General features: G+C 43.2%; 1 protein-coding gene across 35 annotated transcripts in view; it reads right to left on the bottom strand.

The window, feature by feature from the left end:
• The window catches only part of cast (calpastatin), a 41,378-nt gene extending 17,617 nt beyond the window's left edge, over nt 1–23,761 (bottom strand). For 3 of the 35 annotated variants that reach the window (XM_030420068.1, XM_030420062.1, XM_030420073.1), the window contains exons 1-2: nt 23,631–23,741; nt 20,298–20,387 (exon numbers count right to left, since the gene is read on the bottom strand). In XM_030420068.1, the coding sequence (XP_030275928.1) occupies nt 20,298–20,387; nt 23,631–23,687 (147 nt within the window). In that variant the 5' untranslated portion in view covers nt 23,688–23,741. Of the gene's footprint in view, nt 1–6,033; nt 6,085–8,119; nt 8,272–16,158; nt 16,323–20,297; nt 20,388–21,409; nt 21,768–23,630 lie in introns of those variants that run through there. The other 32 variants (XM_030420081.1, XM_030420082.1, XM_030420054.1 and 29 more) reach the window with 23 other exon arrangements.
• Between the last annotated feature and the right edge of the window lie 620 nt (nt 23,762–24,381).

The following is a 24,381-nucleotide window of genomic DNA, read 5'->3' as shown; positions in this document are numbered from 1 at the left end:
TCCCAAAATTTGATTAGAGTCAACCGGGAACAGATTCAGTGTCATTATCCCTCTGGTCATGTTCCCTTTGTAAGCATGGAAGCATTAAACTAGCTAAGAGACAGTCAACATGGTCAATTTGTTCATTAACATGTGCCTTTATAAGGCTAGTGCGATCACCTCACTGACGGCCCAGGGTCTGTAAACTTTTCTTTTCCGTCTTCACTCACTCGGAACAATTACAGTAGAAAACTCTAAACAGATTAGTTAATTTCTTCATAGTCTAATGGACACAAACTGTATCATTCAGCACTCACTGGTTCACTTCTGCAAAAACAACATTTCATATTACATTTAACTGTGTACTATAGCCCAACTGAAACAGATGTATTAATGCCCAATCCATAAAACTAATAACAACTTATCAGTATTCAATACAGTTACAGTACATACATTTAAAAAAACACACACATACATGAAAAAAAAAACAACTTAAAAATTATCATCAGTATTGTTAACTATGTTAACCATGCAAAAATATATGTTTGGCATGTCTTGAATGACTTTCTTGTTACTTGGCAGCTCACATTTACATAATGCCTGAAATAAGCTATTATTGCCAATAAACCAACCTGGTCCATATACATCTGTCAGGGTCTTTATAAACTTCTCCTTCAGACTGGAAGTCATAAAGGAAACAACCTGGACTGGTCCTCACAGGCTGAGAATTCAACCCTGGATCCACATATTGTGAGAGAACAGGGCTAATTTCCAATAAAACACAAAAGACTAGAAGTCAAACTTGTATCATGAAACAATCAAGCATCTTGTTCTATCCTGACAGCAAACCAGTGGAGGCACTGGATGGGCGCTCTTCTTTCATGAACAGGAATGAAGACATACCTTACAGGTTCATCACTGGGACAAGGATATTGCCACCTGGTCTCTTATAACTGTAACTATAACGACATACAATAAAAATGTATCTCTGCAACATTAATCAAACTGTATTCAGTTATACAACACGTCTCAGCAGAAGCAATATATGACAAGTACGATCCTGAACATACCGCTCTCAGGTGAACTCTCTGCTCCACTTGTATTGAAGTGTAACTGCTTTTTCACTTTTACAGAAGTACATGTACAAACTATGTAATGAACACACTCCTTTTTGAGGGCGGTGAATGTTATTTTGAAGCACTCTGCTGTATCCAGGTGGAGCTCAGTATGCCACAGAGCCCAGCCCTGTCTTTGTGGTGTGAATAAAGAGAGAGGCACAAGGCCTCCACCCCAGTGACACGAGGTCAGAATCACTTCAGAGTTATTTTCACATGCGGCTCGAAGCTTTGTGTGGCCGTGTATCATTGTGCAGTCAGATCTAACCGAGCCAGTTGGTGAACATTTCTGTTTTTATGCTGTTCAAACTAATCACGCACAGGCTGTGGGATGATTTGGATGTCAGCACGCGGGCTGTCCATCAGTGTCCCCCTTAAAACATACTGTACGTGCTAATGTAAGTCCACAGATGACAGTTTGAACACCAGTCTGTTTGTTTATGATGCATTTCAAAGTGTCCTCGACAGATGCCGCTGAGTGTTGTGGCAATTAGGCCCAACAGTTATCATTCTTCCACGTCTGAGCGTCTGTATGTGTCTAAGCGAGTTAAGCCAGCCGTTCATGGCGTTTTACAGTAACCCTGAACCAGCAGGATGGAGGCAGGCTGTGTGTCTGCGAATGACTACAAGTGAGAGAAGGGAGAGAGATTAACAGGAGGAGGAAAGAGACGGAGAGATAATTTCCATTCTCAATCATCAGCAATCTGTGACCTCTGATTTAGAAATGACTGCAGCTCACCACTGTCAGTGATTACCTCACACACTGCTGCTACATTTAACACAAATAAGGTCACTATTCAAGGCTCTATTTAGTTTTTTTTTTTTTTTTTCTCAAACCCTTCATCGTTTTTTGGACAATCACACCTTAAAATAACATTATATGGTTCCTCACATTGATAAAACAGGTTCAAAGTCAAGTAAATGACAATAAATCTAAGAGCATTTCTTTCTTTTCTCTTCTTCCACTATAATTGGAGAGAATGGGGAGGAGGAAGTGGCACAAGCGAGGAAGTGAGGTCACAAGCAGCCGGGGCATCCCCCTGCCACAGGGGAAGTCACATTACTCCTGTTACCGCCGTAAATATTGATTGTTCCCAAGTTACCACAGACAAAACTTTATTAGTTTAAGGGAAGCAGAGTTGTACTGCATGCTGGGTAGTAACGCTTGATGGGTCAGATGTGTTTTGAAGGGCGACACTACACTTGAAACTGAAATCCACCAGCTAAGATATTTTCATTGTAGAGTTACAAAGCTAATGCTGATACTGACTGTACTACTAATGCACCTGTAATTTGATACATACACTAACAGATTACTGGTCAATATTTGACATTTATAATGTAAACAAGTGTTTCTACATTCTGTATTACTTTTCATTACATGAACAGTACAAAATTTGGGGAAATGTCGCTCTTCTTGTTGAGTGTTCGATGAGAAGATAAATACCACTCTCATGTCTCTGCGGTAATTATGAAGCCACAGCTAGCAGTTAGCGTAGCTTAGTAAAAAAAAAACATGAAGCTCGCTAGCAACTAGCCTAGCTTTATCCAACAGCAACAAAATTCTGTCCAGCAGGCTGGCAGCTACTGGCAGGTCTCAGGTGCTACTGCTCTGGGCAAAGTCAATTTTCATTCACCAAACACGACACAATCAAGATGCAACATGTTAACATGAGATGCTGGTAGGCAGAAATTGTATAGATGGATCCAGACTAGCCGTTTGTCCCTAATTTCAGTCTGTATGCTAGGCTAAGCTAAGCTGGGCTAACCAGCTGTCTGCTGTGGCTCTGTGTTTTTGTTATATAGACATGAAAATGGCGTACATGCCACTGTTGTCACGCTCTGTCCTGTAAAGTTAAGATAATTTCAGCTTCTAACAAAACCCTTGGAAAAAGAGAAGTGCAATGCAAGAGATAAGCGCACAACAGGGCAAGCTGTACCGCAGGAGAGCAACGGTTTTGCTGGAAAAGCCTTTCTAGCCAATACAAAACACATGCAGCAGCAACAATCAATCATGTGTGTAAATTGTGTTTGTATTTATGAAGTGGATCAGATTGTTGGTCACAGAAACCTTTATTTTCTTCGGTAATTTTATTTTGCAGGGAACGGGAAAAGCTACACTCAAACTCAGTTGCATGCAGATCGTCTACACACACTGATGTCATCTAGCATTACCTAAACTTCTTCCCTGCTGCTGCCCAGTCTTGTGTACAAGTGGCATATTTTAAGCACACACACTGCAAAAGTAGCTTTAATTTTGTTTGAATAAGGTGGCTGTTGTGGTCACTACAGTGGCGGTTTTTGCCTTCTCGACTAAAACATGATGTCAGATGTCTCTGTGTCCAAATGACATCATTACCGTTCTCTATACTTTCCCTCACACTCAAATTGTGGCAAACCAAAAGCTCTCAAAGAACGTGTCCTAACTAAATATAGTGCAGTATTCAGCAAATGTTAAATGTGTCAGTTGAAATGAAAGGAAGTTGGCCAAGAGGATATGTTGACTCATTTGCCTTTTAGTCATATAAGAGCAGTCCAACAACAAAGTTGCTAATCTGACTTTCTGCTCTTTTGATCCCTGGAACGCATCCACGCATCCATGTCCACGTCCACAAGTTATGCTCACTTACAAAATCATGTTTCCTGCTTAAATCAGCATCCACGTTCATTTGCATAACCATCAGATAGGAGATCTATGTGGAAATCATGATTCAAAACCACATACACACACAAAACAGTCTCCCCTCAATCTGACCATCAAAGCATTGTCTACCATCAGCTCTGTATTCACTGAGTGTGACAGACGGCAAGTTACAACTTACCACCCGGATATTTTTTCAACAGGCAAACACACCGACTGCTCATTTAATTCACAGTCCATTAAGGGAAACAATGCACTGTTTGACAGACAGGGTGTGAACTATGAAGAGTGTTTACAAGATGACTGCCACTGTCGGAATCAGATCCGGAGAAAAATTTGCAATCAATCAAGAACATGCCAAAGAGTGAAGCACAAAGGTCTCTTTCCTCGACCGTCCTCTGAAATAAAAGGCTGCATCATCTTGTTGGCATTAAAATCAACACGGTAAAAGTAACAGTAACAGCAGGCAACAACATGGGGCCAGTTTCAGATATTCGCCACCACACAGACCTCTGTGCTCACCTGCTCCACCCAGACGCCCTGCAAGCTTTCTCCATGCTCAGACTCCAAACTGCAGCATTCCTGCATTCCTCACACACCTGTCCAGCAGACTGCTCTCTCCTTTTAGATAACACACACATCTGACCAGCCACCTCCACAATGCAAACAGTGCACATACAGGTCAAGCTGCTTTTAGCACAGGCCTCACACACCTGTCCAGCAGACTGCTCTCTCCTTTTAGATAACACACACATCTGACCAGCCACCTCCACAATGCAAACAGTGCACATACAGGTCAAGCTGCTTTTAGCACAGGCCTCACACACAGGTGACCTCAGGGAACATTTTAAAAATATGGATCCCAATGGTGTTACTGTACATTCATGCTTTACCCACTGAGCTAAAAACAGCTCTGCCTCCAGGTGAACGTATATTTGCAGAGTTTTAGTTTTTCTTGAAAAGCTGAAACATGACCCTTAGTTTTCCACTCATATTCTGAGTAAACAGTGCAAAATCAATATTTACAGTGAAATATGGACTTATGGACACATATTAACGACAACAGCTGATTTCATTACCATTTACAACAAAAGGTCCAAAGAGCAACGGGAAGGTGGCCTATTAGCTTAAATTTTCCAATACTTGTATTAGTGCAATACCTGAGTTTGGCTACAGATAGTTATTTTCATTTGTAACATAATTAGGGGAATGTAAAATGCATTCCTACAAAATCAAAAAGAAGATCATCTTCTAAAGGTATCAAATGTTAAAGGTCCAGTGTGCAGGATTCAGAGCAATCTGTGGGTGTTCCTACAGATTGCGACCAACTGAACACCCTGCGTCCCATCCTCCCCTACAGTGGCTGCTTAAATCGCTAAAAATAATGCGAAAGGCCCCTCTCTAAAGCCAGTGTTAAGTTTGTCTGCTCTGGGCTACTGTAGAAACACGACGGCGCAAGATGGCAAACTCTGTTACCTCTGTAGGAACAAAAGGCTCAATCTAACAGAACGTTTCTTAGTTTTTAGTTGATTTTACACTATTTAAAAAACAATTACTAATATCCTGCTCCATTTCTGTCCCTGAATTCCCCTGAGTCCTACGCACTGTACCTTTAAATAATGTAACAACCCGCCACACAGAAATTCTGTCTCAAACTGGCAACATGCTGGTTTAAATAAGGAAAAAAACAAGATCATTAGAAAGACAAACAACCCAACATATCACACACAACCCTTCAGTTTCTCCTTTCAACACTGTTTATTTGTCCATACTTGCTCCCACGAAATGGGGTTTGATAACCCGCCCTACTAATGAGGCCTCACACTAGCCATGCTATCAAACTGTCATGCTAGCTGAAGCATTAGTTCAATTCTGATAAACTTCTGTTAAAATGAACTTTTGTTTCCTGCAGATGTTGACTGCCCTTTGAATTTGGGACAGAAAATTACGAGTCATTCCATCAGCTTTTCACAAAAAACAAAGAAACCACAGTGGGGACAGCAGAAGCTATCTCCAAGCGGTTTGTTGTGACCTTGGCTCGGTGCAGGAGGATTTGTGCAGGACTTCTCTCATGCAGCAGCCAACAAAGTAACAGGAACACCTCACGATCTGATCTGCAGAGAATTCTTCCATCATGATGCCACAACATTCATTCAACACTGCAGTCGTTTTTGGAGATTGGGATCTGACCGCTGCATCTTTCCATGCATTGTGAGGTGCTCCCGTTATTCCGTCCGACTCTTGTACACTAACAAAATCAAAAGTGTGCACACGGAAGAAAACTGCATACAGCTGTACCTGGTAGAAATTTTGTCGGGGTAAGGGGAGGGGCCGGTAGTTGCCGTGTACCTGTTTTATAAGGGGGACATATTGAGGCTGTTAAACAGTTGAGTTCACAGCTGACAGATGCATAGACAGCTGCAGAATGAAACACAACAGTACAAATAAACACTGCGATAAACACGAACACACACTGAGACAAAAATGCACACAGAGACATATATACTCAATTATTATTTAAAGTTTCAGGTCCTTTCAGGGGCTCGCAGACCTATAAGGAATGTCCTTCTCAAGTGTAAACACCTCTTAGACAAAAACCTCCGAACCAAAACCCACTTCTATCCGGCCACTTTCCCTGGTGCTTGACCACATTTCCTGCAGTGCGACGCATGACCCCCACACTCACACGCATGCGCGTATGCAGAGCAACAGAGCTTTTAGCAGTGACCAGTGAGGATGACACTGGACTGACACAGCTAAGGACAGGATATCCACATCAAGGCTCTCCTGGGAGAGCTGGGCACGCTGCTGGGCTGAGGCTCGAGTGAGTGCGGCCAAAATAGACGCAAGACTTCAGAGCTTGGCTGACGGCAGCACAGGGCCATTTGAAACCCAACGCCCCTTTTCAAACTTGACACAGACGGAAACTGGCAATGTGCTCGAGGTTTTCCTGTTTCAGCCAGGACACGTCTGCACATACGTTCACTACATCAGACCATCCCGGACTACTCTTAACATGACGCACGTAGCTCACAATGCATTTGTCTGCTGGAAAAACGAAGGAACAATGCAGCCTTACCCAACTACTGCGATTAAAGCAGTAGCGTCTGACAGTACTGAAAACTGATGACTAATGCTGGGCCCCACCCAACAAACCACTGACACGCACATGTGAATAAGGCTGGAAACAGCTCCTGAGCTAGCTGCTGCTGCTTCAAAATAGCACTGGCAACTTGTCTCAACAGTCGCTCGTGATAACGCGGATCACCTCGGCTCAGAGGCGGAGATGACGGAAGCTGCAGTTGGTGTTAGAGGGCAAGAATGTGGAGCAGAGGTCTGAAACCGTTGTTGTCTTCTGTGCAGAGCTCTGCGGGGATGACCGTGGGCAAACTCAGAACTACTTAAACAGGCCTTCTGTGAGGACAGCGTGCTGTTAATATTCTTAATTGTCGCATCAACGACTCTGTGCTGCTTTTATTGTACTCTTCATTTGCCTTTTATCACGAACTGACATGCACTTTACCTCGAGAAGAGAGCAAGCAACGGTGAAGCACAGTCCCTGGAGATCGTGTATTATTCTGTGTTTCTGCAAATTCTATCCATCACACTAATGCAGTCATAATGCTGACAACAAATAAGCAGCAAACCCTGGTTCAGAGAAGTCAGGATACTGTTTTTTTTTTGGTTAAAGGTGCAATATGTAGTTTTTAATCAGAAGAGAAAGATCTGTATTGACTGATTTTATACACCTAGATGAACTCAATAAACCAACTCTCTGAACGAACTGACCTTAAAGGACAACACCGTTTTATACTATTTGAATAATTACTTATGTTTGGTGGACCCTGCCACCTTTCTACCCGTGGGCGTTATTTTCCTCCAAGAACAGCTTGATGGAAAAAATATATGAGTTTGGGTTTGTATCATTACCTCATTAATACTGTAAATATTACAGTTCTGTGTTTAAACTCCCTCTCTAAAACTACATGGTGCCCCTTTAAAGCCATTGAGAGTTACTGCTTGTATATTGATAAAAAAAAATAAGAGCAGTGTCACTTAGTAAACACATCCAGTTGCTTGTTTACTCTTTATTTGGATCCCTTTTTGTTGCTGCCTTAGTGACAATTCCTTCTCTGGGTCCATAAAAGAAACAGAAATCTGTCATCCTTTGCCAACTTTCCTTAAGTTCACACAACGAAGGCAATGAACTGGATGAACGAAAAGCTGCTGTCTCACACAAACACAACCACACAGTAGCCGTCACACTGAGTTGACAGGTATCAGTCAAACAGGAAGCCCTTCCACACACACAAACACACATACACACGCACACATACTAACATGAGAGCGAGCACAAAGGGGGAAATACTCCCCAGATACATACCATGGGTTCGCCTGTGAGTGTATATCCTCTATATATCCTGATGTGAACACTACCGAGATTCTCCCTTGCGGCTGCTTCACCTTAGATCCCCGCTGTTAATCCACGCACAAGCATGCACACACACACACACATGTAAACACACACTGACACACACACACCCAGCAGTGCAAAACTTGTTGCCCCGCCTTCCCGAGAGCAGTACAACAAGCCTGTGCTGCTCAGGCTCCGCCTCCTCAGCCACAGGCCAGAAGAGCAGGCTCAGTCAGATTGGCCAGCCTCGCACAGACCCGCCCACTGCTCGGTGCCTGCCAGGAAAATTGAATAAGTCAGCTTGAGAGGAAACTTGGGGCTGGGTCAGGGCGATCTGTGCGAGGAGGGGATGTTGCAGTTCGATAACAGACATGATGGCCTACATCAAGATATCATCGCGAAGAGATGTTGTCGAAGGATGCAGCACTAAAGAGGCAGAAGTTGACCTGCTGGAGGGGTGTTGTTTGGTAGAGTCTGGGTGTGTCTGATACACTCACTGCTTAGGAATCTAGACTGCAGAGCCACTCTAGCAACAGTGACAGAGCCTGTGTGTGTGTTGTAGGGAAGAAAAGAAGAGAGGGAGGGAGCCCACATCACATGTAGCCCTAACCGCACCCAAAGACAGCAAGACCAGTGAAAAAATAAAAAAAAGGTGTAAATTTAAGACGGTTGGAGGAAGGGACCTGAGACAATGTGATCATCATGACACGTTCAGGCGTGCTCTCTGTGCTCTTCACTGCTCTTTAAAGCCGCCCGTGGACAAAGGAACGGACAGGAAACATAGCCTCTGGACAGCAGCCAGAGGTTATGTAAGAAATTCAGAAACAAGCATGGCAGCGTGACCTCTAACCCCTCTCAGCACACACACACACACACTTTACGGTATTGATTGGCTGATAGTTTGCTGCTTTAATCCAGAAGCTTTTAAACACAGCTCAGATGGAGCGCTGCAAACCACAAAACATGTGAAGCATGTTGAGGGGGAGGGCTCTGAAGGACAGCACAGCACAGCGCCCCCCTGTGTCCGAAGATACTCACAGCACTTAGATGAAAATGAATGGAGGATTGTGTGAGCGTCGTCTGCTGCGTGGGCTCACCGTGTCTGTCAGCTTCTGTATCAGTGTGTTGTTTTACGCTGACTGAGCAAACGTCTGACATGTACTGTATGTGTGCCACACTTGTTTTGTCTCCGCAATACAATAAATAAGTTATCCAAGTTCGGTATTGTAAATTCTCAGTGTTGTAACAGTATTTATCCTTGATCCATGTCTCAAACTACGCCATGTCGGGCCCTTGTATTTTTTGATTATGGGCCTAGGAATGAAAAGTCATGAAAAGTCCCTCAATTTGGGGTTTTAAGATGTGGGTCCCCTGGTCCCTGGGTAACAATCTGCTTTTTACACCAAAGAAACAAACAATGTTTTGTGTTTCAGTGTTGTTTGTTTTCTTTTTGGGCCATATTTGACCCATTTATTCTTATTTTACACACATGTTCATATTACCGCACAATGAACTCCACTACAATCTATCTACTATAAGGCTATACTATGAGGGATTTTCCAGAAAACAGATTCATATAAAGTTATCAGTGTAAATTGGGGCAACAGCATTTCTGGGGAAGGATGGTTGATCATTAAGAGCTTTAATTGCGTGCACACCCACAGCGCTAGTACCTGGGAACGAGACTGTCAACTATCTTTCTCACTGCACCTTTAAATGGTGCGCTCGCAAACAGCAACCGACACATCCTGCGTGGTATGCCGTTAAACATCAGCCAAGTCAAGCTGATGATTACGAAACAAAAGGACCATCACCTTGAATAAAGAGTATGGTGGATGTATTATCTTCTCCAGAAGAATGGTGTGCCTTGTTCCTTAAATTCCTCCGACCGGATCCTCTTTGTCTAAAAATACATTTAAAAGGACAAGTAGTCCTACCACATTATCTCCTCAACTTGTTGCACAATCCCTGCCCCGGCCCTGGCATCTCCCCGCTAGGAATATTTGTGTCTGTTTTGGGACCTTTCACAATAAATCTTCTCTAACAGCTTTGCACTTTAGCTTCTGTGTCTTTGACTCTTTTGGTGTTTATGTGTGTGAGAGAAAGAGAGAGAGTGTTGGCATGTTTCTTTAAGAAAACTGGATCTAAACATCTTATTTGGTCACCCCTGGCAACACTTATCTTTGTTGACAACTAATGAGATGAAGCAGGCCGGGACCCACCCATTCAGAGGGATTGCCCAATCAGAGCTGTGAAGCTGGTTACCAGTCTGAACTTCTTGCTTCTGTTTCTATGAGCTCAGAGTAAAACTCCAAGTGGGAGGTTTGATAGTATCATGTTTCTTAAACTAAGTCTGTGGGAAGGCACAGGAGTGCCTGTAGACTTTTGCTGGCAAGAGATCACAGTTAACACCATTTTATATTGAAAACATACTGGTAGAACTCAGATAGAAAGAGAGAGGCTTGTTTTTCCAAAAGGTTCAAGAGGTTGTAAAAGACTGTGTGAATCTGGTTGGTCTGACTGTGAACAGTATCTGGCAGAAGGAATCCGTGTTCTCCACGTGAACTTGTCGTTGACTGGATAACTTGACAAACCAGATTCATTCAGTGATAGTGACATCACTGCTGGTAATGGGGTCACTGGCAGAGATAAATCTACAAGGGATGTTCCTACAGCTCCGTAACTATACAGAGTTTTTTAGCCTGTTGTAGCTAATTGTTTTTTTGGTTTGTTTTGTTGTGTCTTGCAGCTCTCCCAGCCCTGCTTCCAGCAGCAGGAGGCAGCTGATTTCAGCACACAAGCTCTGAGAAGATAACCATAGCAAGCTTTGGCAGCACCATGGCAATGTTGGCTAGTAGATCGAGAAGAAACAGAAGCATCAAGGAAGCTCAAGAGCCAAAGACTAACCTGACACATCAGATGGTTTGTTTCACAAACTGAAAAAGGCTCTGCAAGGAACTGTTTGGGCCGGCAATGTATAATAAAATACTTGGCAGTCACTGTCTGTCATGGGACAACTTCAACCGGTCAGATAGTAGAGCACTACTGTCAGCAGAGCGAGTTGGTAAATTAGTAGCCAGAAGAGCAATTACTTCTTCTCCAATCGAGGAAAGCCCTCAGTGCCATTCTTTGCTCTTCTTTAGATGAAATAGACCCCACAGTTCTGATGTTATAGCAGCATCTATGCTACCCTCTTGTGGAGCCGCCATTGTTGCTCCCAAACGAAAAGCACTTATGGCCGGTGTGGCTGGGCGTCACACCCAGACCCGCCAGTGGTTCCTCATAGGATGCTGATTTGTTCAGCCACTGTGTTTTCAGCCACGAGAGCATAGCTTGCAGCCCGGCAAAATAGATTTGCAAGCTCACATATCAAATCCAGCAGCCTCACAAGGTTGAGACCACAAACGGGGCTAAAAAGAGACAATGAATATTTGACTGATATTTTATTAATCAGGTGGCCATAGACATGACTCCAAATAGATGCTAATGCTGCTGCATGTTGGCTGGATGGCTACATTTTGCAGCAGTTTGCTAACACAAGCTATGCATCTGTCTGGTTCTATTATACAGTGTAGACCTTTCTGACACCAGGTTTGTAAGGGATAATGCCCTTCGAGGTGTCCATAAACAGGAGTTAATGGACGACGCGGAGGCGCGTCAGACGGTTGCCTCCGCGAAGTCCATTAACACTTTCTTTTTTTTTTTTAATACCGAGCGTTAATCGCGTGTTAAAAAAATGAACAGCGTTAAGAGGATGTTGCATTAACGAGTTCACGCGTTAACTTTGACAGCCCTAATATATATATATAAATATATATGTATACTGTTTACCTCAAGAGTCTGATAGTAATCAACACCAGCACTAGAGAGCACCGTGTAGAGCTGCACGGCTAGCTGAGCTAACTAGCTAATGGCAGCTGTCTTACATATGGCACCTTTCAGGGTACTGTATCATTGTGTAATAATGTATTTCGAGGTTTTCATGAACTTTCAATCTTTTAAATCTTAATCACTGTTGATTTATGGAGCATTCAAGTGCTGAAGAAATACTAATCTGGGTTAGCATTGGCTAAAACACAGGACTGCCGTATGGAGAATAATGTAAATCTGACAGCTTCATTCCTTCAAAAAATCACTAGTTAACAGCTAACCTGTCCTTCCCCTAGCCATTAAAACATATAATTGTAGAACAATGACTTCAGTGATCGGTATCCTAAATGACAGGAGTGACAACCCTGCCGAAACAAACAGCAGAGACCAGCATCAAAACACAACATATGCTGGTCTTGCTAGTGACTTTTCATCAGCAAGGCCAGCATATGTAGCGTTTTGGTGCTGGTTTTGGTGCTGGTCTATGCTGTTTTTTTCAGCAGGGAAAGAAAAAATTTGAAGAGTCAAACCAGTTTGGTACTAGGTGAAAATAGAAAGAGTGACACCCGTTAAGATCTCCTTCTCTGGTTCCCCCCTGTCAATCAGTATCCCCCACACTTACTAAACTATAGATGTCCTGTGCCCAGCTGCATGTCCACGTTCCATTTTCTAAATTTAGCACTGCACTTTCCCCCTGGTTTGTTGACCCACGCATCATCCCACATTAGAAACACACACGAGACAATCTGGACCCGTCTCCACCTTCCTATCATATCTACTGTCAGTTAGATGAAGCTTATCTATGTTGTACATCTACAGATTACACAAGGCTCACTCTGTTTTCCTAACATTACAGGACAGGACTGAATAAATCTCTGGGGCACAGGAGCCACAACTGACTTGTCATCCATTTTGAAAACGAGCTCATAATAATCACAAGCTTGCTTAAACGCCACCATCAACTTTGGCCCACTACTTGTGCTGTTGATGTGCTTATGTGAAGTTGTACCACGAATCTCTAGCCTTATATCACATTACAATTTCCAGTAAGCGTCAAGCCACTTGGTCTTCATTACGTATTACCTTACTTGTCACAAACATCATGTGGCTACAAGCGCCAGCTTTTCCTCAAGCACGTCAGATGTAAACAGACAGCGGGACAAGAGTTCAGGAAGAGTTTGGTGGCGAACAACAACGCCTTGCTGAAGCAGGTGAGCCCAGAGGCCTGGACACTCTCCCAGGGTCGATTTTATATAACTGACATAAAAATGTAAAACAAGCCTGAGAGCAACTTTGGTTCAGCAGCCAGCTCAAGCCAAACTGACAGTGCAGCGAGAAATCTGACAAGTCCCGCTGAATGCTGGGAAATACCACATAGGCTCCCCGCGGGCTAAACGCCAACCCATTTAGCAGGAAATGGAGGGATAATATTTTGCTGCACAGGATGTGTGTCAACAAAAACGGCTGTGTATTTATGCTCACATGTACACAGTGTTCCCTTGCTCTCTGTCTGGCACAGGCGCACACACAGCCTGAGGGTTTATTACAGAGGGCCACGTGCTGAAGCATCACATCAATACAGCTGTACGATATTGAACTTCGTCATCCAGACAACTTGTGACAGGATTTCAGTAAATGGCACATGACAAACTGCAAACCGACCCGGCTGGTTCGTGGTTACTGACATCAAGGAACGCCAAAGGGGAAATTCAAGTTCTGACCTGTCATTGCCTAAAAGTGGTCTAAATGTGAAATGACATCATGCTCTCATTCGATCAAATGACTCATCAGAACATCTTTGTGCTCCAGGCCAGTAAATTGACAACAACCAGTGAGTGTTTCCATTTTAATTCGTAATTTGTAATTCGTATTTGTACATTTGTATTCGTAATACTGTTGACCTATCATCATCTGTGAAGTTGCTATGCATGGCTCCGGACTAAATTTGTACACCGGTTGACTAATGCGCCTTAAGTTTTCATTTAGGTGCATCAGGACATGGTTCAGGTACACCCAATAATACACTTTCATTTCTGAACACACAATGTAAATTACTTGTTTGCAAACGGTTGCTTATTTAGACGTCCAGTTGTTACGGGACAACTTTATGGTTTATCTGGAGTCCGATATTTGGCCACCTGGTGATTGAAAGTTCAATATTCTCTCTTTTAGCTCTGTCTTTGGTCTCTACCAACTCTACAGAGGGACATATCAGGTATTTAGCTGTTATTGTTCACTAGCTAGTCGTTAACTGGGTCTTTTAAGTGGTCGGATCCTGAGCAGTGTACAGAGGGTTTTTTATGAGACAAAAGAGCATGAACCAAAACATTAAATAAACTGTAGGTTCATCACTCCGAGCACTTTGAAAGTTGTCACATTTGATACATCGTTATTATGAAAACATTGATTATAGCTGCATTAACTAAGTCAGAATTATGAATGCACACTTTTTACCCTTACTTTCACTTATGTTAAGGTGCAATTTGTGAGAATTGACCACCTGTTTAATTCACACTCAAAACAAATATTGGTTCGCATATCACCAGTTAGCTAGTTAGCTGAGTTAGCTGTGCAGCTAGCAGTTGGGACTGGGACCCCGAAGCACCGGTGGAATGTTGTTGTTTACATTGGTTATCACAGTTGCTTTGGACCGTGGTGGGTCATGACTAGCTGGTTAGCATGCTAACTTCAGTAAATATGTCTGCTACACAATATAGTTCCCTATATCACATTCTGTTGACAATTTATCTAATTTTCTAACGTTTTCAACTGATAATCTAACATTTACATTACACCTTAAGGACTGTACTAAAACAGTCCTACTGTACTTACAAAACTTTTTAGTTAATAGGTATTGAAAGAGTTGTTCTCCGTAGATTTTGAATGAAAGCTGTAGTATGTGATGTAAATGATTAATCTGTTATAAATCCACTGCCATGTTGAAACAACTGCCTTGTATCACAGAATGCAAACACAAGTGTCAGTTGTCAAGACTGATGAGTACAACATCCACTAAGCTCCTAATGGATGTGTGTGTTTGACAATAAGGGAAACCTTTCAGACGTGTGTGTAAGTGTTCAATTGTTGTCTTGTCATTTTTGTTCTGATGTGTTTCCCCAGTGGCTATTTCCTGTCATGATAATGGTTCCAGAGGACAGTGAGATGTAGGGGAGGCAGACTGCTGCAGTCCACTAGTGGGAAGATTTTTGTCCATAAAACACGACAAAAAAACCTCCCAGCAAAAATCTGAAGGCTATCTGTGAGCAGTCCTCCTCCCAGGGATAATTTGCTATTTAACCTTCAGCACATAAAGTGACTCAGAGCACATTATCTCAGCCCTGATAACAAAGAAATGACATCGACTGCAGATCTGTCAAAAATCAGCACACAGCCACCTTCTCTGTGTGAAACTGTGACAGTGACCGCGAGGCTATAGTCGTTTTTAAGTTGTGCAAAGAAAAATAGGAGATCTCTTCATTCTTTAAAAAACAATAGAGAAAGAGCGTGTGTACACATGGACACACATGCTCAGGATAGCTACACACCCTTTTCAGATTGCATGATCTCGCTGCAGATTGTCACAGGGGAATGCTAGTCGGGCAACACCTAAAAACTATTACCCCTGTTCGGAAAAACACAGAACTTATTGTTCCTTTTTAATGACAATCAAATTAGAAAATATTCTCAAGAGCATGTCATTTGAAACAACCATCACTAACAAGTATTTATGCACTCAGAGAGCCTGTCGCAGCAGGTAGAGACCAGGGCAGGCCTCGTCCAAGCCTTGGTTTTAATATCTGACTACTATGAACCACAAACTCTGACTCTGAACTGGTGGAGACTGACCGGCAGTCTCACATTCCAGCACAGAGAGTGAGGGAGGGAGGGAGGGAGGTCGCACTTGGACTAAAGCCAAGACAGTTTTCCTCCTTATGCGAGTTTCCCCTATAAGTCCTTTGTTTAACGCACAGCACGTACCAGACCAACAGAAGTAACAAGGACAGCCGCATTGCTAATGCACGTCCATTTCAACTTACAGGCTGACTTACATGAGCAAAACAAAACACACGTGGACACTTACAGCACATACCGACGCACAAGCACACACACATAAGACACACGCACACATCTCAACACACCTGCTCCTCCACGGCCACATCCCGCAGGGCCGGGGCGTCCCGTGGGCCTCGGATCCAGCTCAGTATCTGGCCCATGTTGGTTGAAAGTGCCTCCAAAACGTCTCTGTGTTTGTGTATGTGTCTGTCAGCCTCTGCCTTGTCTGTCGGCTTGCAGCATGTTTCCAGCGCACAGGCAAGGGAACGGGAAAGGGAGGGAGAGGGAGAAGGGGGAGGGACTGGAGGGGGGTGTGGTCGTGGAGCAGAGGCGAGGAGGGAGGGAAGGGGGGGGCTCAGATGTGGTAGTCACAAGAGGCCGGGCCGTAACTCTCTGGGCTATAAAGGGAAGTGAGCTGACCGTGGACTGACACCCGTCAACCTGGTAAGGGGCCACATCTGAGCTGCTTCTCAGGAGAAACGGATACAGCTCTAACACACACACACACACACACACACACACACACACGTGCATGAAAATGTGCATGCATGTGCAGATGCGTGGAACTATTTTTTGCAGTGTGCTGCCATCTAAAACTTTTATATGAGACGAGTTACTTATCAACACACACCCACGTCTGTGAGCTGAGCACACACAGGCACGGCAGACACGCACACATGCCTATGTACACACTACACGCAGCAATACAGGAGAGCTTGTGCAACCAACGCGGCCGCCTGATTGCCTCTGAGAATCAAGGGAGGGGAACATTTTATATGACATCTGCGTCAAGTAACTGCCAAGAGAGACGAGACTGTTCTGAGGAATAGTGTCAGGGGAGGGTATTGATTAAACCATGATTATTAGAACATCTGGTCAGCAGGTCGAAATGGGTGAAAGGTCACCGGCGCAGCCAATGTGAGGTTCCTATCTGTGGGATTTCATCATTAATCAGTGTATATAGGAAACAAGAATGTAGGGAGTGCTCCTACAGAGCCCGTGAGTAATAGATTTGCTGAAGCTCAAGGCTTGGGTGTTGGCTTTCTGAACCCACATAACTTTTTTAGAAGAGAGATGTTTTATTTGAACAACGCAAAAGACAACATTGCCCTCCACATGTTAAATGTGTGGAACAAGTACACTCAGGTGTATCCAGAGTCAATACTTGTCTCCTATTGTTTTCCCGTCTTTCACATCAGAGCGAGTGCAAACTGCAATTCCACTCATAGTTCTGAGGCGTTCACCTCTCCTATGACTTGGGTGGATTGTGTGTCCCTCTGGGCAGCCCTCGGGTGGGGTGCGCAGACAATACTGTCTTTGAGTGAGTCAATGCAATGGAATCAGTCTGCGAGCCTTTTAGCTGCAAGTGTTTAAGTTGCACACCTCTGCAGAATAATGTGCCGCGCTATTAATGAGCTGAAACCGGCCAGACATGAAACTCCTGTTTGTGGTTGAACAAGTGTCCAGGTGGAGCTTGGCGCTGTCCCCTTTCAGCGCGCCACGTGGCAGGGTTCAAGGATGCAAAAAAGAATTCACACCACCGTCGGTGCTATACCAACCTGAGCCTGAATGGCAGAATTAAGACCTACAGTGCACATGGATGACCAAAAAATATATCTGTTGTGGTGATAAAATATATGAATGCCTATTTGACAGTAAAGTGTGAATGAAAGGTGCAATATAAACGACTTCATCCCAAATTAACGCGAAATGATCACCAAAATCTGAAGAAATAACAGTTTTGACATGATGACATTGATGTAATATGTTGCAGCAATATATACTGAGGTTAGCATGCCAACTAGCTAGCCCCAGTATTTCCTTGTCCAAAGCTCCTGTGCTCGCTGTATAAAGATCGAGCTCTGAATGCAGACAGCTAGCGCCACGCCTAACTGAACTAACCAGCTAAGCATTTTCATTAGGCAGCAGTTAGCAGGTCCTCTAGTGACATGCTGCCCTCTATTTGTTTTGAGTATGAAATCAACATGTGGCCAGCTCTTACATATTACACCTTTGATTGAGAAAAAAGAAGAAGAAGAAGAAGAAGAAATGGTTAGAAATGTGGATCAGTATTTCACAAAGCCCGGGATGATGTCCTCAAATGTCTTGTTTCATTTGCAACTCAAAGCTTTTCTATTTACTGTAACAGAGGGCCAAAAAAATAATACAGAGCCCTCTGTGGAGGAAACTGCATACAACTTGGTAAAGGGCCTTCAGTGATGTCACTCAGTGGCTAGGTTGCATCGTGGGAAATGTAGGCGTCAGGTTTTGAAAAGGAAGAAGAATAAGTGGACAGATTCAGGCAGGTTATCTCTGGTCTCTGGTTTCTTTTTTTTAGATTTTGATCGTTTGTTTTTTTTTTAATGTCCACAACGAGTCCAACAGTGCTGTGGGAGTGCAACGCTTGACCGGTGGACTGCTCTTCAAAAACGTGGTGCCTTACATTACCCGTAGTGCGACTTAGACTTCGAACATATCTCCTGCTTTACATCTGACCCGCCAGTTTGTTCACACAGCAATGGAATGAAGTCATACAAGTTTGCATCGTTCTTCTGTAGCCGATGACTTCAGAAAGGAAAAAGGCGAACATAGTATGTGCATCACAGGCACACACTTGTATCAACGTACTGTACATGTTGCAATAGACATCTGATAATGTACATGCCTCCACATGCACATATGGGCGTTGGCACAAGCCCCCACAGACACACACAGACACACCTTTGTTGATGCGACGTGCCAAATGACCCAGCCTGTAAAACTAGCTGCCATGGGAAACAGGCGTCTTCTGCTGTAACCTCCCAAAGATCTACCTTAAACTTGTATCACTTGTTTGGCCTGCGGTGGTGTTGCAAATAAAAAAAAATCTTTTGGGATTTGCATAAAAAGATTAATCTAATTAATTAATCTGATCTCACACAGAAAGAAAGAAAGAAAGAAAGAAAGAAAGAAAGAAAGAAAAAGAAAGAAAGAAAGAAAGAAAAAGAAAGAAAGAAAGAATAGTGACAGATAGTGTAGATTAACATTTAAAATTGGAGCGTTACCCAACAGTACACAGTTAGTTAAATGCATGACCAGCATGCAAATGCATCAATGACTTTGCACTGCCAGGTTAATGTGCATCTGTAACTGGACTCCACGGGTAGAGTGGCGCTCTTCTTTATATTTAGACTCATGTCATACTACAGCAGCTCAGCAGTTCATACATCCAGAGACTCTGACCATCACCATCTCACACATCCACTTACGTGCTGTAGAGACCTGCTCCTAGAAATAATGCAAGGACTCTACACCAGTCTAATATCTCTATAGCCATCTGCAAATACATCTTTTACATCATTGTAAAAAAAAAAATAATTTTCAGGAAGTATATTTTTCGAGTTAGGCAAGAGTTTTTCGTCAAGTTGAAAGTCTGAAGACGATCTTAGAAAAACGTCTTCTGAAAAGTTGAAGATGATTCTTCGTTAAGATTAACGTTTATACTCATAAAGATAATAGTAGATGCTAAAGATAATGAAGTCTAATTGCTCAATGAGAACAAAGGCGGCATTGTCTGGGGGCTATTTCTCTGTAAGACTCTAAACTCACTCTGAACAGTCGGTGGTTGGATATTTGGCGTTGTGGAGGAAAAAAAGGGCAGGAATCTTAAGATTTTGTGGTTACCACACCTCTTCATTATCATCAGCAACAAGACTGAACGCACCGACAACTTTCCCAGGCTGCAGGTTCACAGGTGAGCAGCTCTTTTCTGAGGATTCAGGTTTTTTTCACCAGCTCAGGGATTCTCAGGCAGTGACTGAGCTCAGCAGAGGGAGACAAACACAAACTAAACTAAGAGCTATCTTCACAGATGTATATACTGCCCTGTCATTTGACTTCAGAGCAATATGCAGTCATACGCAGGAATGCAAATGCATATAGTCGTACATATCTGATGTGCAACCCTCCTTGTCAAGGTCCTACAATTCACATGACACCAACAGTTACAGAGTTATACCGTCTTAAACATTTCATCGAAAAAATCAACTTCAATCCTGCCTGCTTATCAAGTGAGCCCGCGGTTTTTTCGATCTCTCTTCAACAGCACTTAAATTGAAACTTAAACTCATCAAGAAGCCCTAAAAGAATAATCAGCCTTGCAGGATTCTGTCAGAAGCAAAATAAATTCCCCTTCTCCGGTTTCGCCGTGCATCTGTGAGGCGGCGGGAGGAGGGGAAGTCAGTACCTTGCCATAGCAGGACCGTGCAGAAGGGTCGTAGGCTGAGAACCTGCTGCCGTGATGGACTTCAGGCTGGGAAGCAGCTGCTCCACCTTTCTACACACACAAACAACACACACCCACCAGCTTGTTATTGGAGGCGCACAGGCTTCGAGAATGCGATTTTGGCTGCAAATTCAATGGGGACGTCTGTCACAGGATGCAGCGAGAAAGAAAGCTATTGTGTTGGAGCTCTATTCATTTAGCATGTGACGGAAAAGCTTTCCTTAACATCTCGTTGCTGCTGCTGTTGTTGCTTTTTTAACATTTCTTTTGCTACTGAATGGAAGAAATAAAAAGCGGCGATGCTGGTCATAAAGGTATTGAGCATGGTTTAAAGGTGCAGTATGTAGTTTTGGGGAGGACATTACAATCAGAGGAGAGAGATCTACTTTAAGTGATGCATCTAATGCCTAAACAAACTAAATAAACAAACTGTCTTCGTTTTCATGTCTGAATTACCCAAATAAACAAACTGACCTTAAAAGGACAATTTCATCCTGTTTAACCGTGTTTATATGTGGCGGACCCTGCCACCTTCTCTAGCTTCAAACGGTGCCCTGGTGACTGGGCACCCTAATTTTTCTCTGAGAACAGCTTGTTTATACAGTTATGGAAACAAAAATATTTCTCGCTTACATATTATTACCTCATTAATATTGTAAATATTAAAATTCACAGTTTGAACTTTTTCCAAAACTACATAGTGCCCCTTTAACATCCGATCCAAACCTCCAGGAGGAATAACTGGAACTAACTCAGAGCTGAAACGAGTGTTTAAACAGTCACACACACCCTTGTCTATCAACACGGTGTGTGTGACACAATGTGGGCACAGCTCTTACATTCATATACTTCAATTTGACAATGATCCTCTGCTGACTATGCCAAGTTTTCACAGATCTATTCAGCAGAGCCTGATAACTTGCAGACTAGTTGTGCTGCTTTTTTTTCTGCACACACAGGCAGCTTCCATACACAGGTGCCAAGTTTTACCTACAAAGAGTCCCTAGCGTGTTTTGCCAGAGGGGACCGGAGGGGAGAGAGGGAGAGAAGAGGGGGGAAAGCAATGTACTCACAAGGCTGTTCCAGTATGCTGCATACGCCATGAAGGATCAGGAGGAGCGAAGGAACAAAGATTCAACTCTGCACTGCCACTCTCTGCTGTCCTCGCCGCAGGATCTACTCTATCATGCCTCCCCAAACGGTGTGCCACTCCCCACACACCACACACACACACACACACACACTTACACACGCTTCGGATAATTACGACAAAGCTGTCTGTACTTATTGTCTTCTTGGGCTGATTCCAGTGAATTCATTCTTTCTCCAGAGCGTCCTGCTCTTCCGCATAACCCATGATTAATCCAGTACCAGTAACACTCCCACACTCCCATCAACCATCCACACACACACACATTTCCAAAAGAGGAACTTTTTTCGTCTCCAGCTCTCCAGCATTTCGCAATAATAGCCGATGTTATCAGCGTCGACTAACCGACGATGCCAAGCCACACAGTCGAGGTTAACCCATTTGTGCCCAGATTTTTTCCAGATTTGTAAGGCATATCATTTTATCAGTTGAGTCCCTCTGAATCATGTTATGTATTTATTTTTTCCATTTTGTACTTAGTTTTGAAGAAAATAGCATTTTTATGACTGGCAACAATTGTTGCCAGTGGGCACACAGCTTGTCACTAGGTCAAATGTCACGTAATAATAACATAGAAATAATAATAATAATAATAATAATATAGTAATAACAAAATAATAATATAGTCACAATGAATAATAACAAAAAGATGGAGGGGGGGTGGGGGGTGTAAAACAAGAAAAATATATATAAAACTGTACATGGATACCAATGGATATTACCATCCCAGGAAGGTAGCTAATGATCATGGTTCAAACCTTGGTTCCCCCTGTATAAAATTCAAAACAAACAATTTGAACTAGTTTCTTTATTTAAAATAACCTTTTTTATCAGATATACATCTCAGCAGTGGCGTGCACAGACTTTTCGAAGGGCAGGGGTGAAAATACAGCGCGTTCTCGCCACTGAAGAGGGCACTTTAGCGTGCGTTTTGGCTCCCAAGAGGGCACTTTAGCGCGCATTCTTGCCACCCAAGAGGGCAGTTTATCATGTTTTAACCAGCCAAGGGGGCAGTTTATTGTGTTTTGCCAAGCAAGAGGACACTTAAGCATGCATTTTGGCTCCCAAGAGGACACTTTAGTGCTTGTTTTGGCTCCAAAGAGGACACTTTAGCGTGCGTTTTTGCTCCCAAGAGGGCAGTTTAGCGCACATTTTTGCCACCTAAGAGGGCAGTTTATCATTTTTAAACCAGCCAAGATGCCAGTTTAGTGTGTTTTGCCAAGCAAGAGGGCACTTTAGCATGCATTTTGGCTCCCAAGAGGTCACTTTAGTGATTGTTTTGGCTCCCAAGAGGGCACTTTAGCCTGCGTTTTGGCTCCCAAAAGGGCACTTTAGCATGCGTTTTTCAACAATTGGGCCACGAGGGGGTGGCGACCGCCTAAAAATCCCATAGACACAGGCCTTGAATACCTGTGAATTTATTTAGCTAGGAAGAGTATTCTAAGAGGACTAAAATGAGCCGTTGTACATCATTCTTCAATTTGAAATAAGTTAATTATGAGCAATCCTACAGACAGTGTTTTCCTTTAGTTAGCGACAAGCTATGTGCCCACTAGCAACTTTTGTTGCCACTCACAGAAATAAGCCCATGAACAAAAGAATATTCATCCCAGGTAAAATTTTTTGGGGGAGGGTTAATCTAGAGACTTAAATGATTAAATAATTATAAACATGTTTGGGGGGAAAATCATAAGAAATTTATGAAAATTGCCTCTTTCCAGGAGGATTTGCATCAACCATGTCTTCAGTCAGAAGTAGCAGGAAGCAGATGATGTCATGTGATAGGAAGCACTTGGAAACAATTTTTTATAAAATAAAACTTTTGTCTAAGTTGTCTACTAGCATATAAGTGGAAAAAGTTGCATAAGTACCTTTGAGATTTTTTATAATGAGTAGAAAATGACAGTGATACACTTCGGCAACAATTGTTGCCAGTGGGGCAAAACGGGTTAATGATGCAGCAGCCATCACATTCGGCACATCCACTCCAAAATACGCACGGGAAGAGTCCAAACTCCTGCAAACTTAGCGGTGTTGTCTTGGAAGAAGCCATTTGTGTGTGTGTGTTTTTTAAATCCTCAGACGCAATCTGATGCATCCTAACCCTCCCCCAGAAAGAAAGAAAGAAAGAAAGAACAACTCACTTCTTTGACCTCCTTGGCGCCCTTGTGCTGACCGTGGCTTTTCTTTTTTTGTGGCATCTTCAAAACGCGGACAGATTAACTTTTTAAAGTGTCCCTCTGCGCCCTCGCTCCTCAGTTGTTTTTGGGGAATCAGAGTAGGCTGATCTGCCCCTCAGAGCAATAATAAGTTGCCCCTCCCGCTGAAAAACACTTCTCCGGCGTGTGATGATTGATCAGAGCTGGCACAAACTTAATGTTTAGTGTGCAGCCCAGCTGTGAGAGTGCGTGTTTAAGATAGAGCTGCAAGTAAGGTCTTGCAGAGGGAGAGGTTAGATATCACACATGATGTTCATTTACACTGCTCCACACACAGTAACACGGTAAAATAACCTGCACATTTACACACACATATGAGATCATAAGACACAGGGGCAGCTGTGACCTACAGATCGATAAAATTGCTTCTACTGTGTGATCCAGTGCTTATGAGGACATGTCCGTGTATTTCTGTGCTGAAATCGTCATGTTAGGCTGACTTCTGTGCAGGAAGAGGCTTCAAACTGGATTTTGCTTTTTGCTTTTGCTTTTTCTTTTTTTTTTTTTTTGCATGAAATGACACACCCCGCAGCCCAGGGAAGAGTTGACTCACCGGTGATGTTATCCTCTTCCTGCTCTCTCCCACTCTGCCTCTGCGCAGCGCAAGGTGGCCCTCTGGTGGCCAAGAGAGGGACCGTGTGTGTGTGTGTGTGTGTGTGTGTGTGTGTGTGTGTGT

The sequence above is a fragment of the Sparus aurata genome, chromosome 6 (genome assembly GCF_900880675.1).
Source record: "Sparus aurata chromosome 6, fSpaAur1.1, whole genome shotgun sequence".
NCBI lineage: Eukaryota > Metazoa > Chordata > Actinopteri > Spariformes > Sparidae > Sparus > Sparus aurata.
This window is presented reverse-complemented; position numbering and strand designations above follow the sequence as displayed.